The following is a 14,460-nucleotide window of genomic DNA, read 5'->3' as shown; positions in this document are numbered from 1 at the left end:
AGAAAAGAAGAAGAAGAAGAAGAGGAAGAAGAAGAAGAGGAAGAAAAGTAAAAAAACGGAAGAAGAAATGCAGAAAAAGTAATCACAAAAATAAGAGGAAAAAGAAAGAAGAAGAATCTTAGAAAAACGAAAAAAGAAAAAGAAATGTTACTAAACGAATAAACCAGAAGATGAATGCAGTTTAAAGTTAAAGTCGTAATTTCACACAATCAAAATACCAAAATTCATAAAAAAGAGTACCATTTTTGTTTTGTGTTCTTTATTTTGGGCATCTATGCCATTTCCCTGCAAAAGAGTCAGATTTTTTAAAATAAAATAAAATATTTTTTTACAGGAAAATTTGGGTCCTTTTTTGGCCAAATTTCATGCATTCGTGAGTTTGATCAATCTCTCTCCTCTCTGTCTGTTGAGAGGCTGTAGAGCAAAAATAGCCACAAGAACTCCGCCCGAAAATGGCGGAACTGGAGAATTCAAGATTACTACCGCCACAAACCATGCAAAACGAGGAACGAAGCTCAAACACAGACACAAAGAAAACCAAACTTCTGGGTTTACGCAAGAATTTTTTTCCCTCCAGCAATTCAAGCTTCTGCCGGACAAATTTTCCTAATCTTCTCATTGCTTTTGCATACACAATCAAATGGTTATGTTCGCGTAGCTGCATTTCAGAAATTCATATTGGGAGTCGGAATAATGGTATGTGAATTAACGATTCGATCTTCAAATTTTCAGCAATTCTGGCGGGAGATTTTACAATGGGGGATTATGATATGATTGCGTTCGTTGAGTTCATTAGAAATGTAAAACCCTCGTGTTGTTGATTTGACGATCTGTTGATAAGGAAGAAAGTTGGAACTCGAGAGGAAAACTTCATGTTTCATATTCTGTTTCTGTATAGCGTTGTACCATGTTATCCATTGATAATGTTATTTTTCAGAGATTATGCTATGGTTATATATTGATGGTGCTGTAGATTATTTTCTGATATCAAATACTGATTAAACTGTAGTTTAGATTGAAAATTGAGATTATGCTATGGTTATATATTGATGGCGCTGTAGATTATTTTCTGATATCAAATACTGATTAAACTGTAGTTTAGATTGAAAATTGAGATTATGCTATGGTTATATATTGATGGCGCTGTAGATTATTTTCTGATATCAAATACTGATTAAACTGTAGTTTAGATTGAAAAGTAATTTTCAATCCAAATGGATATAAAAAGCTTTGCTTATCTTATATTGAGTTCACCTGTAATTTGCTGCAGGACAATCCTGTCAATATTGTTGTTGGTTCTCAAATATGGGTGGGAGATATAGATTCTATTTGGATTGATGGACTCGTATTGAACATCACTGGGGAAGATGCTGAGATTCAAACTAGTGATGGGAGGCAGGTAATATAGTTTTATTTATATATCTTTTCTTAAAAAACAATAAATTAAACAAGAGTCATATAAGAAATTCAGTTATCAAGAGGCCTGCAGAAAAAAGAAACATGATAAGGTTACACAAATCATACTAGTGAGCCCTCAGTCGTGAAAAATTAAGTAAATGAGGAATACATCTAGATTTTCTAGTGACTGAACTCCACAAAGAAGCCAATAAGCGAGTGTCATTACAATTTTTAAATGTTTCAAGGCTTTGAAGGACAAAATGCACCATTATCTCTTCCTTCGTGACTGAAATGTGAAATGTTGACATAATTGTCGTTTGATCAGTTGTTTCATCAGTATATATATTTCTTGAACTAGATTGTTTTGTCAGCTTTGTGAGAACTCTCTCTCCATGAGATTTCAGAGGCTTCTTGATTCTTATGTTGTTTGGGAATGATTGGCTATTGAATATCAAGTCACATGTCCCTTTTCTATCATTTCTCCTTGTATGATAGGCTGAGTTTCCATAAAAGAGGAGGTGAGAGATAAAGCATTTAGTGTCTAAAACCTTTGCCACTTTTTTCATAAATAGCACATCATTGAAGCTGGTGACTTCTAAGAAAATTTTTCTCTTTGATGTGGTTCTTAGAATTGATCTTTCCAAGATATACCAAAGCAAGTGCATGAAACTATTTGGAATTTTAGATCTCCAAATTCCAAACATCTTAAAGATGAGATTGTAGACCTCTTATCGTCCAGACTTACCGTAGGAAGGGTAACAAGGGAATTTCCTTCATCAACGTATCAGGGACAGTGTAGGAGGGTGGTTGAATGGCAGAATATCCTTTTTTGTGTTTTTTTTGTGTAAGGCTACTTATATAGCCTTTTGGAGGGATCCTTTGGACTTGTCTTTTATATTACTTTGAACAAGTTTGTCTTGTATGGAGAGAACTAGTCTCTCCGATAGTTGGGAAACTTTGTGTTTTGCTAATACGAGATCTTGACATCGTGATTGTTAGTTTTCATATTGGAATATTGTGCTTGTTAGTTCTTTGTAGGGAAGATCTGGAGATACCTAACAAATTGGTACCAGAGCAGGTTTGTTCTGGGAAGAACACGAGCAATGGCACAAAGATAGCTAGAGGAACAAGTAGAAATGGCTGAGAAAAGTATGGCCACCATACAAGAATCGCTTTCTAGGACATTGGAGAAGATTAGGTTGGAGACGAGGACCATAAGGAAGCGTTGTATAAAATAAAGGCTGTGGAGCAAAACAGAGAAGCAACCAAGCTGAAAGTTCTTCACAAAAGAAAAGGACAGTGACGAATGGGGATGATCCCAACAAACTAGAAGAGAAGGAGAGCAACGATACCAAGAAGTTTAAGTGGTTAGCCGTTTTTTTAGGTGAGAACCCAAATGCGTGGTTGTTCAAGACCGAACATTATTTCGAGATTTATGAACTCAATAATGCAGAGAAAATCAAGGTTTCAGTGATTGGCTTCGACCACGAGGTGGTAGATTGGTACACATGTGTAAACAACTGGAGGAAGTTTAAGACGTGGGCCAATTTAAAGGCGAGATTATTTGAAAGATTCCGTTCCACGGAAGGAGTCAACCTTTGTGCTCAATTTTTGGGAATAAAACAGTCATCGACGATGTCGGAATTTAGACACTGATTTGAAACGTACTTGTCGCCGTTGCTGGACTTAGCGGATGATGTATTAGAGAACACCTTCTTGAATGGGCTGTTGTCGGCTATCATTAAGGCACAGGTGAACGGAAGGGAGCCAGTAGGGCTGGAAGAGATAATGAAGTAGGCCCATATCGTCGAAGACATGGACCTGGCCGTTCATTTGGCCCATGAGGACGCAACTACGGGAAGTGGGCCGGTTGGGCCTCGAAGAACCACCTAGGTGCCCCAGTTAAGGAAGTAAACGGAGCGGTAAGTAAAACGCTGGGTAGAAATCAAGAGAGTCCAACGTGGACGATCACATTACTAGAAAAGGCCCAAGCCCAAAAGCGTGAGCCCACGATCAAACACCTGTCGGATGAGGAATATAGGCGTAAGAGGGAAAAAGGTTTATGTTATAAATGTGAGAAGTATTCCGTCGGTCACCGATGCAAGGTTAGAGATCTTTGTGAATTGTGTGTGGTGTGGGCTCGAGAGTGCTACGAGATACTCTTGGAATATAAGGAATTTGACCACAAAGGTGTGTAGTACAACTACATCGAACAGGAGGAACCCTCCAACTCTCGTTGAAATCGGTTCTAAGGTTTTCATCACCTGGAATGATGAAGGTCAAGGGAGAAATCGGAAGCCGCACAGTGGTGGTGTTGATTGATTGTGGGGCCACTCCAATTTCATCTCGCAAAGTTTAGTAGATGGTTGTAGTTACCCTTGACCACCACATCCAACTACGATATGGCAGCCATAAGTGGAAAAGGGGTTTGCAAGGCGGTCATGATTAAGTTGCAAGAGATAACCGTCAGAAATGATTTTTTATCGATGAAATTGGGGAACGTAGAGGTAATAGTCGGAGTGCAGTGGTTGAGGAAGCAAGGGTTTGTGGCAGTCGATTGGGTCTCCTTGACGATGACCTTCGGGGAAGGAGCCAACAAGGTCACATTGAAGGGAGATCCCTGCTTAACAAAATCAAAAGTGACATTAAAGATGTTGGTTAGCTCCTGGTAGATGGAAGACGAAGGATGTGTGGTGGAGCTTCGAGAGATGAACCTGGGGGAACAAATCAGTAGCGATAATAGTAGTGAAGATGAATAGAGCTACGGATACCCAGTGATATCGTGGGAATTTTAGAAGAGTTTCAGGACGTTTTCCACCTACCTGATGGGCTTCCACTGAAATGGAAGGTGCATCATTATATTCAACTGAAAGAAGGGGAGAATCTAGTCAACATGCGACCATATAAATACGGCCACCACCAAAAGGATGAAATTGAATGACTGGTAAGTGAAATGCTCGCGTTCAGAATAATTCATCCTAGCACTAGTCCCTTTTCCAGCAACCGTTCCAGACAAATTTCCATTCCAATGATTGAAGAATTGCTTGGCGATTTGCAAGGGGCATCGGTTTTTTCCAAGCTGGATATGAAATCCGGATATTATCAGATACGCATGAGTGAGGGAGATGTGATGAAAACGACATTCAGGATGAACAGAGGGCATTATGAATTCCTGGTGATGCCGTTCAGCATCATGAACTCTTCGACCACTTTCCAATCATTGATGAATCAAGTTTTTCGTCTGTACCTCCATCGATTCGTTTTAGTATTTCTTTGATGACATTTTGGTTTACAACCCTGATGTGTACACCCATCGAAAACATCCAGACATTGTGCTGAGCACTCTGCATGAAGATTTCCTGTTTGCCAATCGGAAGAAATGAGTGTTTGGTCAGGAATATGTCTCATATTTGGGCCATTGGGTGTCCAAGCATGGTGTGGAGGCAGATGAAGAAAAGATTAGAGCAGTGGTTCAGTGGTCCCTGCACAAACGATGAAGGAATTGCGTGGTTTTTTAAGGCTGACGGGCTACTACCGCCGATTTGTTTAGAATTATGGCATGTTGGCATCCCCATTATCCAAGTTATTGCAGCACAATGCATTCCTATGGACAAATGAGGCCATACAAGCAATTGAACAGCTTAAGAAGGCAATGGTAATGCTATTCATGTTGGTCCTTCCGATTTCAGTATTCCTTTCATCCTAGAGACAGGTGCTTCGGGCTTTGGGATAGGAGCGGTGCTGACGTAGGGCCAACGCCCTATAGCATATTTTAGTCAGAATTTGGCCCCCCCTGTGCACGTCTAAAATCCGCATATGAACGGGAACTGATGGCGATTGTGTCACCGTGCAGTGTTAGAGACATTATTTGTTGGGACAAAAATTTATTGTACAAACAGATCAACGTTCCTTGAAGCATTTGATTGATCAACGAGTCATTCCACCCGAATTTTAGAAGTGGATCACAAAGTTATTGGGGTTTGGCTTTGAAATTCGGTACAACCCAGGTTTGACCAACAAGGCTGCCACTCTGATTGATATCAAGGTGATGCATAAGGAAATACCATAGGACCCAGAGTTAGTCAAAATTTTCCAGGAACTCATTGCTGATTCCTTAGTTTTATCCAAGTTTCACCTCGAACAGGATAAACTTTTCTACGAGAAGCGCTTAGTGCTTTCTCGCACCTCGTTTTGATTGCTGCTAACCTCCATACCTTCCATGCATTAGTGTTAGGGGAGCATTGAGGGTTTCTGAGAACATATAAGCGATTGAATGGCGATTTTTTTTGGAAGGGCATGATTAGGAAGTGCTAAAGGACCTGGAGTTAGTCAAAATTTCACAGGAACTCACTGTTGATTCCTCGGTTTTATCCAAGTTTCACCTCGAACAGGATAAACTTTTCTACAAGAAGCGCTTAGTGCTTTCTCGCACCTCATCGCTGATTGCTGCTATCCTCCATACCTTCCATGCATCAGTGTTAGGGGGGCATTTAGGGTTTCTGAACATATAAGCGATTGAATGGCGAGTTTTTTGGAAGGGCATGAATGGAGATGCAAAGGCCTATGTGGAGCAATGTGTAATTGTCAGAGGAATAAATCTGTGGCGGTTTCACCTGTGGGACTACTTCAGCCTCTACTGATTCTGGATCGGGTCTGGGAGGATATCACCATAGACTACGTGGAGGGGCTACCTTGATCTAATAGGTGTAACACTATTTTGGTGGTTGTTGGCAGGCTTAGTAAATATGGACACTTCCACTTCTTTGCTCTCAAACACCCTTTCATCGCCAAGGAGGTAGCACAAATGTTTATTCGCAAAGTGGTGCGACTCCACAGGTTCCCTAAGTCGATAATCTCTGATCGCGATAAGATTTTTCTGAGTCATTTTTGGACTGAAATGTTTCGAATGCAAGATACCCAACTCAAGCAAAGCACCACATTTCATCCCCAAACTGACGGTCAAACCGAAATCGTGAACAAGTGTTGGAAACTTACCTTTGATGTTTCTGTGGAGAGAAGCCGAAGCAATGGGAAGATTGACTTTCTTAGGTCGAATATTGGTATAACACTACATACCACAGCTCCACCAACACCACGCCCTACCAAGCCCTATATGGCCATCCACCGCCCACATTGGTCTCATATGGGTATAAAAAGACGTCTAATGACACCCTGGAACAACAACTCTTGGCTTGTGATGAGGCCCGGTTGACCCTCAGAAACCACATACATAGGGCACACAACTGCATGAATGGGTATGTTGACTAGAAATGGAGGGAAGTGGAATTTGCTATAGGGGATTTCATGTCCTTAAAGATACGGCCTTACCGTCAACGCTCTCTTGCCCATCGCTGTTGTGAAAAACTCTCCCCAAAATTCATTGGTCCTTATCAAATCCTGAACGAAGTGGACAGGTTGCTTACCGACTTGAATTGCCTCCATCTTCAACCATTCACAATGTGTTTAACGTTAGCTAAAAAAGGCCGTAGGGGTCGACATGGTGATACAAAGTCAACCTCCTATACTTACTGATGACTATGAATGGGTAGTTGGGCCTGGTACCATGGTGGGGTGCGTTGGAATGATATCACCAAGCATGAGGAATGGTTGATTCACTGGAAGGGGTTTCCGGAATGCAAGGCCATGTGGGAGAATGCCGATTTTATCAAGGAACAATTTCCTGAAGCCCAGCTTGAGGAAAAGGTGGAAACAAACTAGGGAAGTATTGTTAGATCTCCTATGATCCAGACTTACTGTAGGAAGAGCAACAAGGGAATTTCCTTCATCAACGTACTGGGGACAGTGTAAGAGGGTGGTTGAACGGCAGAATATCCTTTTTTCTGTAAAGGCTACTTATATAGCCTTTTGGAGGGATCCTTTGGACTTATCTTTTTTTATTATTTGGGAACGAGTTTTTCTTGTATAGAGGGAACCAGCCTCTCGGATAACTTTTTGTTTTGCTAATACGAGATCCTGACATTGTGATTGTTAGTTTTCATATTGGAATTTTGTGCTTGTTTAGTTCATTGCAGAGAAGATCCGAAGATTTCTAACAGAGATCTACACTGTAGCAGTGGAAAATGAGGAGTCCATTTTCGTTTCAAAAATGGTTTTTCTAGTAAAAAGTCCGTGTTGTCCAAACTCTTTAATTTGATGGAGACTCTCCCTCAATGATAGTTATACAAGTCTTGAGTATTGACCCTCTGTCACATCATAGAAGTTTCTTGTTATGTTAAAGTTGAAAAAGGTCGTGGAGCTTGAAGGGGTTGCTAAAAGAGCCATCAGATAGAACTGCTGATTGGTGATCGTGTATATGAGTGAGATAAATAGAGGAAGAAGGGAATTTGCCCATCTGATCTTTTTCCCTTAAAAGCAAAGGGTAATGCATTTCTTCAACCAGAAAATATATCTCATGAAAGATAACATCAAGTGCATTTCTCAAAGAAACGGATGTGAAAGGAAATAATTGTTGCCAACATGAGCTTAGCTCAATGGTTAAAGCATTTCTACTTCCTCCAAGTGGTCGGATATTCAAAATGTAAAATTCAAAAAAAAAAAAAAAAAAAAAGAAAAGAAAAGAAAAGAGAAAAAGAAGAGAATAGTATTATTGAGTTCCTTGAAAAGCTAAACAGTGTATCTTTCAACATTGGAGTTGATTTCCAGTCATTTCAGTGTATAAACTATTTATCTCGTTAAATTACCAAATGTCGAAGATATTGTTTCAAAGGAGGAGGAGCTATTGGGCTGGACAAATTATAATATTCTTGAGAATTGCCCATCAGTTATCGATTGGAGTGATTTTGTCTGTTCAGTTCAAAGTAACATGCACAAAATTTTAACTCATTTTCACTAATATTCCTTATGGTCAAAGTTGACAGCCATTTGCCATTTTGATTCTTCACTTTTTCTTCTGTTAAGACAACTCCAGCCTTTATAGTTTTGAATATAATCATAATATCCTGATATAAGTTAAACTTGTATTGTTAACTATCAGTTTAACTGTTTAATTATTGAATAAGTGTTCAAAGCGTGCCTCACATCATTTAGGTCTTTTTCTTGCCTCGAATTTTAGGGTTTTTGATGTCACTGTACCTCATTGTGCCTATTTTCCAACAAACAACTCAATTTCTTTTGCATGTTTGGCAAAATATTACCCAAGTTTATGTTTGCAGGTGGTTGTTAAAATGTCAAATCTATATCCAAGGGATGCAGAATCTCCTACTACTGGAATTGACGATATGACTAGAATGTCATATTTGAATGAGCCTGGGTTGCTGCATAATTTGGCTATCAGATATGCAATAAATGAAATCTATGTAAGATTATTTTTGGGTTTTGATGAGTTACCTGGTGAAGGAACAGACACATTCCATTCCAGCTAAGGATCTGAATAATAACTCTCTGACGTTATACAGACTTATACTGGAAACATTCTTATTGCCATCAACCCATTCCAAAGTATTTCAAGTCTGTATGATGCCCATGTGATGGAGCAGTACAAGGGAGCACCAATTGGGGAGCTGAAGCCTCATGTTTTTGCAATTGCTGATGTTGCATATAGGTTAAATTCTTATTTCCCCCTAATTTTTGTTTTCTCATGGGTTGACATAGACTATCATAAACCTGTGGCAGGGCTATGATAAATTATGGTAAAAGCAACTCCATTCTGGTAAGTGGTGAAAGTGGGGCTGGTAAGACCGAAACCACCAAAATGCTTATGTGTTACCTTGCATTTTTGGGCGGCCATGCTGCATCTGAAGGACGGACTGTTGAACAACAAGTTTTAGAAGTAAGTTGGGTGCTAACTCTAGTAAATCTAACTATTATGACACAACGTAATCAACATATACTTCATACAATATTATTCCATCATCCTATGGTGTCTCTAAGGTGCATGGTATTATCAGTTACTATTTCTATCCATCACGGAATATTAACAAGATTAGAGGTGGATCTCTTTGGTATATTTGTAAAATGCAAGATTAAAATTGGGGTCACTTGTGAGTCTATGACCATGTAGTTTACATTGAATCTTTGACATATAAAGAGTGAGGATGTACATCATAGATTTGTTTTGATATTGGTATATGCGTATTTTTATTTATTTTAAGTGCAAGATACACTTTGATCTTGGAGGTTTGAGGATGGTGACATTTGGTCCATAAGGTTTTAAAATGGATATTTTTAGTCCTAGAGATTGGGAAAATAGTTATAAATGGTCCTCAAGTTAAGTCAACTATCAGCTAACTAAAGGAAAAATGACATGACATATATGAGGTGACAATTTTTAAATGAGTTGGAACTTATATATTTTAAGCTTATGTGACTTTTCTTTTGCTTTTTCCTTTTTCATTTCCCTTCCCCCTCCTCCTTCCTCTCTTTTTCCAACTCCTTTCTTCTACAGAGAAACAATCCACTGTGAACTTTAGATTTTCTCCTACCTCAGTCAACAAAGTCATCTTTCCATTTCATCAAAACCCAATCCAAATTAGTCCTAAAAGACCCACTTTCCTGGTAAAGTAATGACTTTTGTGCAATGATGAGAGGATCCTGATGTAGTCAGATTGTTTGGATTGTTACAACCTCAATATGTTGGGTGTACTGGTTTAGTCAGTGTGTCAGCGGCTTAGAAGAACTTTTCTTCCTTTCTTTATCCCGCTGGAATGAATTCCTCACTACTCCTTGCTGGTGAGCTGGCAAATTCTATAAACTACTATTAAAAATCATCTCTTTGCCTTTAAATTTTTGAGTTCCTTCCTGGCTAGGCAAGCAAAGCAATTATCGGAGGAAAGAAAGAATGACTAGAAAGAGGAAAAGAAGGCATGAACTAACCCAATTGACCACAATGAAAAAGAAAAGAGTAAGAATATTGTGCATTATTTATTAAACATTGTTGATCTTCTCTAATTGGGACGTTGTCAATTGCTTTGGATTTGGGAAGCTGTTAATGATCTGGATCTCAAGCCATTCATTTGGACCTCTTTTTTGGCTTTGCTATTATCGTATAGGATCCCTGCTTTATGTTTCTAGTTTTCATTTTTTACCTAATCATTTTTTCTTATTGTCTGCATTTATACTTTTTGGAAGATTCAATTTCTTTTCATTTTTCCAATGCAAGAGCCAACTCAAGAACGCAAAGAAAATAATTTGAATTTCTGCTTCATTTTAGAGAGTTTTTATGGCAGATCTGATGGCGACGGGGTGGTTTGGCACGCAACTTTTTTTTTTTTTTTTTTTTTTTTGGTAAGTAGAGATTGTACGCTCTGTGATGGTAGCCCAACAAAAGAAAGCCTAAATGGTGAGGAGAGGGAGGGTTGCATTTGGCAAGGTGACAATTGCAAGGTTGGTGGTGGACACTCACCTGAGAAGAAGAAGAAGAAAGGGAAGGAGAAGGAAGAAGAGAGAAAGGTAGGGAAGAGGGAAAATAAATGGAAAATAAAATTGCCACACATCAACTAAAACTAATAAAAAATTAATAAAACTTGTCATGTTATTAAAAATTGTCACCTCATACATGCTATGTCACTTTCTGTTATTCAACTGACATTTACTTAACTCAGTTATTTAAAATCATTTTTCAAATCTTATGGCCAAAAAGTATCTATTTTGAAACTTCCGGGATCAAATAGACACTAACTACAAGCCTAAGGGGCAAAAGTATATTTTGTCCTTTATTTAATTATTTTGTTGTTGATCCACATTTATTTGAGTTAACTGTAAATATCTTTTACATGAAAGAAAATTTTAAAATTGCTATACTTACGACATTGGGGAACAATATTTTTTTCTCCTGATGAGAACAAGACGTTGTGTTTGAGAATGCTCAAGGACAATTCAAGTTTTCAAAAACTTTCATTATTTTTCCACATATAATTGATGAATATGGAGTATGATCCAACAGGTAGAGCTCCATTAAAGAAAATGCAGAGAGCATTCCTGACAATTTAAGGCCATAAGAATCTAATGGTAGCATATAGAATTAATGATGTAGGGATTAAGCTCTTGAAAGAAAATGGTTTCAAATGCCGCTTTTCCTTTTTCTAGAGAAAGGTTTTCTTGTAATATTTTCATTTCTTCTCACGAGGCTTGAGATTTGCATTTTATCTATTTATGAGTTTGCATTTTCTTATGTGGTGACATCTTCTCTCTCAACTTCCTGGATCCTGTTTAAATCTGATGCAGTCAAATCCAGTTCTTGAAGCTTTTGGCAATGCAAAAACAGTAAGAAACAATAATTCAAGGTAAAAAGTTATTCTTATACTTAAGCTTTTGCAATATAGGGATTTTCTTAGAGATAATTGAATTGACAATTACATAATCTGACTTATTCTGGATACCCTGCTTCCATTTCCACGTACATGTTTACTGTTGATATTAGACCCTTCATTTATTCATGTGAACCTTTTCTTCTCCATTAGAAGTGGAATTTCAATAGCTTGTTGCATGAGTTGCCTATCAATAATTTATTGTATACATTAGCGCAGCCGTTTTGGGAAATTTGTTGAGATCCAATTTGACAAGAAGGGACGAATATCGGGAGCTGCCATCAGAACTTATCTTCTTGAGAGATCACGGGTTTGCCAAATATCGGACCCTGAGCGCAACTACCATTGCTTTTATCTTCTCTGTGCAGCTCCACCTCAGGTTGGTGGTATCTTTCTCTCTCTCTCTTCTTTTCCTTTTCTTTGAAATAGTTTTTTCTTGTCACCTAGTGTTCATCAGTGGAGTGAACTTTTTCCCTCAGGAGAGAGAGAGATATAAGCTGGGAAATCCAAAATCATTTCACTATCTAAACCAATCAAATTGTTATGAACTGGCTGGTGTGAATGATGCTCATGATTATCTTGCTACAAAGAGAGCCATGGATATTGTTGGAATAGGTGAACAAGAGCAGGTGATACCTTACTCAACAGGTAGCAATTATTTTCCTACTTGTCAGCCTACTGATAAGTGCCTCCTTTCCTCGCTCTTTCTTTCAGGATGCAATTTTCAGAGTTGTGGCTGCAATTCTTCACCTTGGTAATATTGACTTTGCAAAAGGAGAAGAGTCTGATTCATCATTTGTAAAAGATGAAGAATCAAAATTTCATCTTCACATGACAGCAGAGCTTCTCATGTGTGACTGGAGCTTTGCTTTTATTACTTTGTATTTCTTATAATAACCTGCATGTTTTGTATATTCTGATCCTATAAATATTTCAGGTGTGATCCCCAAGCATTAGAAGATGCTCTTTGCAAGCGCATGATGGTTACACCGGAGGAAGTCATCAAGAGAAGTCTTGATCCGCTTGGTGCAACAGTTAGCAGGGATGGATTAGCCAAGACAATATACTCCCGTTTGTTTGACTGGTACTATTGGTTATCCTAGCATTGTCACCTTTGAATTCTGTTGTACTTCTATGGGTTTTTCTTACTCCAACAGGAAATTAGTACAGTCAGTTTTTTAACTTATCCAGGTTGGTAGATAAAATCAATTTTTCCATCGGACAAGATCCTTGCTCGAAATATCTGATTGGAGTACTTGATATTTATGGTTTTGAGAGCTTTCAAACAAATAGGTGATCCTTCTTGTAACTCTGGCGTTTGATGAAAGTTCTAGTTTCTATAATAATAATAATAATAATAATAATAATAATAATAATAATAATAATAATAATAATAATAATAATAATAATAATAATAGGTGATGTTTATAACGGAGGCATACTGGACATAGATTTAGACAACCATTCTCACAACACATGCAAATATCTTGGTTTCTTCTATTTTCGTGAAACGGGATAATTTAATCTGTTAGCTAGCTTTTTACAAATTGAGCAATCATAAAGATCTCTTAAAATCAAAGCAGTTGTTGATTTGGGCGTAGTTATTAATGGACAAGTTGTATGCTGACTGTGACTATCCTTTACTCTCTTCAGTTTTGAGCAATTCTGCATCAATTACACAAATGAAAAGCTGCAGCAACATTTCAACCAGGTATGAGGTCAGTCTCATCTGAAAACTTTGTCTTTGATCTTGACTTTCTTCTTCTTCTTTTTTTCTATTTCAACGTTCAATGTCAAATCTGGATGTGATAATTTTATTCAGCATGTATTCAAGATGGAGCAAGAAGAATATGTAAAAGAGGAAATTGATTGGAGCTACATAGAATTTGTTGATAATCAAGATGTCCTCGATCTCATTGAGAAGGTTCAATTTTTTCTCCTTACCTTTGCTCCTGGAGTTTAAGATGCACTCACAATATATGCTATTGCTTTCTCCTTATTTAAAAGCATATAGAAAGTATGTGTTAATGTCTCACCTAATTTTTCATATTGATATACCATTAGGGAAGGGTATCGCTTGATGGTTAGGACAGACTTATTCTAGGAGGATCATGTGGTTGAATGAGTTGATAAGAGACTTGGCAAGAGTAAATGCTATTTTACTGAAGGAGTGTCACTTTATTCTTGTTAGCTTTCCTGCATAATATTTGTTTCTTTTCAATACTCGAGTGAAAAAGCTTATGAGAAACAATCTTTAGGAGGGAGTAGATTAGGCTGGTGGCACCCATTTAGTTAATTGGGAGAGTTTGCAAGTCATGTCTAAATGTGGTTGGGGTACCCTTAACCTTGTTAAATGGAATATTACATTGCATTTATTGGGAGCAAGGTTTAAAATAACAAGCTTTGTTGCACCCTATTATTCATGTTCTAACCTTGTTGGAGAAAGACCCTAAGAAAAACTATATCTTTCTTGGAGAACATCTTTCTAACTTTTGTGCATCAGCACCTGTCAGTGATATGTCATTATTATATAAAAGAGCAGTAAGCAAGATTTGCAATCAAGGTACTCATATGGACGAGCTTTCACTTTTTAGAATCCAAGAAAATGGCTGAAAAAGACTCCTTCAAGCAATAAGGACAGATTGGCTCATTCGATAAATTCATCCATTAAGGACAGATTTGTTCGTTGACATTCCTTCTGAGACAAGGTCCTGCCCCTAGTTTACTTCTGAGAGCAATGGAGCATGAAAGCTAAGCCTGTACAAATAGATAGTTGAGAAGACAAGGATGTACAAAT

At 37.9% G+C, this 14,460-nt stretch overlaps 1 protein-coding gene across 6 annotated transcripts in view; it reads left to right on the top strand.

Annotated features, from left to right (window-relative positions):
* Positions 1 to 261: 261 nt before the first annotated feature.
* Positions 262 to 14,460, top strand: part of XIJ (P-loop containing nucleoside triphosphate hydrolases superfamily protein) — a 44,293-nt gene continuing 30,094 nt past the window's right edge. For 3 of the 6 annotated variants that reach the window (XR_016532295.1, XM_039041530.2, XM_039041528.2), the window contains exons 1-13: positions 262 to 696; positions 1,271 to 1,399; positions 8,571 to 8,714; positions 8,814 to 8,959; positions 9,031 to 9,187; positions 11,581 to 11,639; positions 11,883 to 12,042; positions 12,143 to 12,292; positions 12,378 to 12,514; positions 12,601 to 12,747; positions 12,855 to 12,956; positions 13,317 to 13,374; positions 13,486 to 13,587. Coding sequence is in view for 5 of the 6 variants with exons in the window: in XM_039041530.2 (XP_038897458.1) it covers positions 694 to 696; positions 1,271 to 1,399; positions 8,571 to 8,714; positions 8,814 to 8,959; positions 9,031 to 9,187; positions 11,581 to 11,639; positions 11,883 to 12,042; positions 12,143 to 12,292; positions 12,378 to 12,514; positions 12,601 to 12,747; positions 12,855 to 12,956; positions 13,317 to 13,374; positions 13,486 to 13,587 (1,494 nt within the window). In the remaining variant the exon portion in view is untranslated. Of the gene's footprint in view, positions 697 to 1,270; positions 1,400 to 8,570; positions 8,715 to 8,800; positions 8,960 to 9,030; positions 9,188 to 9,855; positions 10,087 to 10,163; positions 10,807 to 11,580; positions 11,640 to 11,882; positions 12,043 to 12,142; positions 12,293 to 12,377; positions 12,515 to 12,600; positions 12,748 to 12,854; positions 12,957 to 13,316; positions 13,375 to 13,485; positions 13,588 to 14,460 lie in introns of those variants that run through there. The other 3 variants (XM_039041529.2, XM_090318074.1, XM_090318075.1) reach the window with 3 other exon arrangements.

Source organism: Benincasa hispida, chromosome 9, assembly GCF_027475165.1.
Source record: "Benincasa hispida cultivar pf3 chromosome 9, pf3_genome.v1.1, whole genome shotgun sequence".
NCBI lineage: Eukaryota > Viridiplantae > Streptophyta > Magnoliopsida > Cucurbitales > Cucurbitaceae > Benincasa > Benincasa hispida.
Note: the sequence above shows the minus strand (reverse complement) of the source record. Positions and strands in the feature narration are given on the sequence as shown.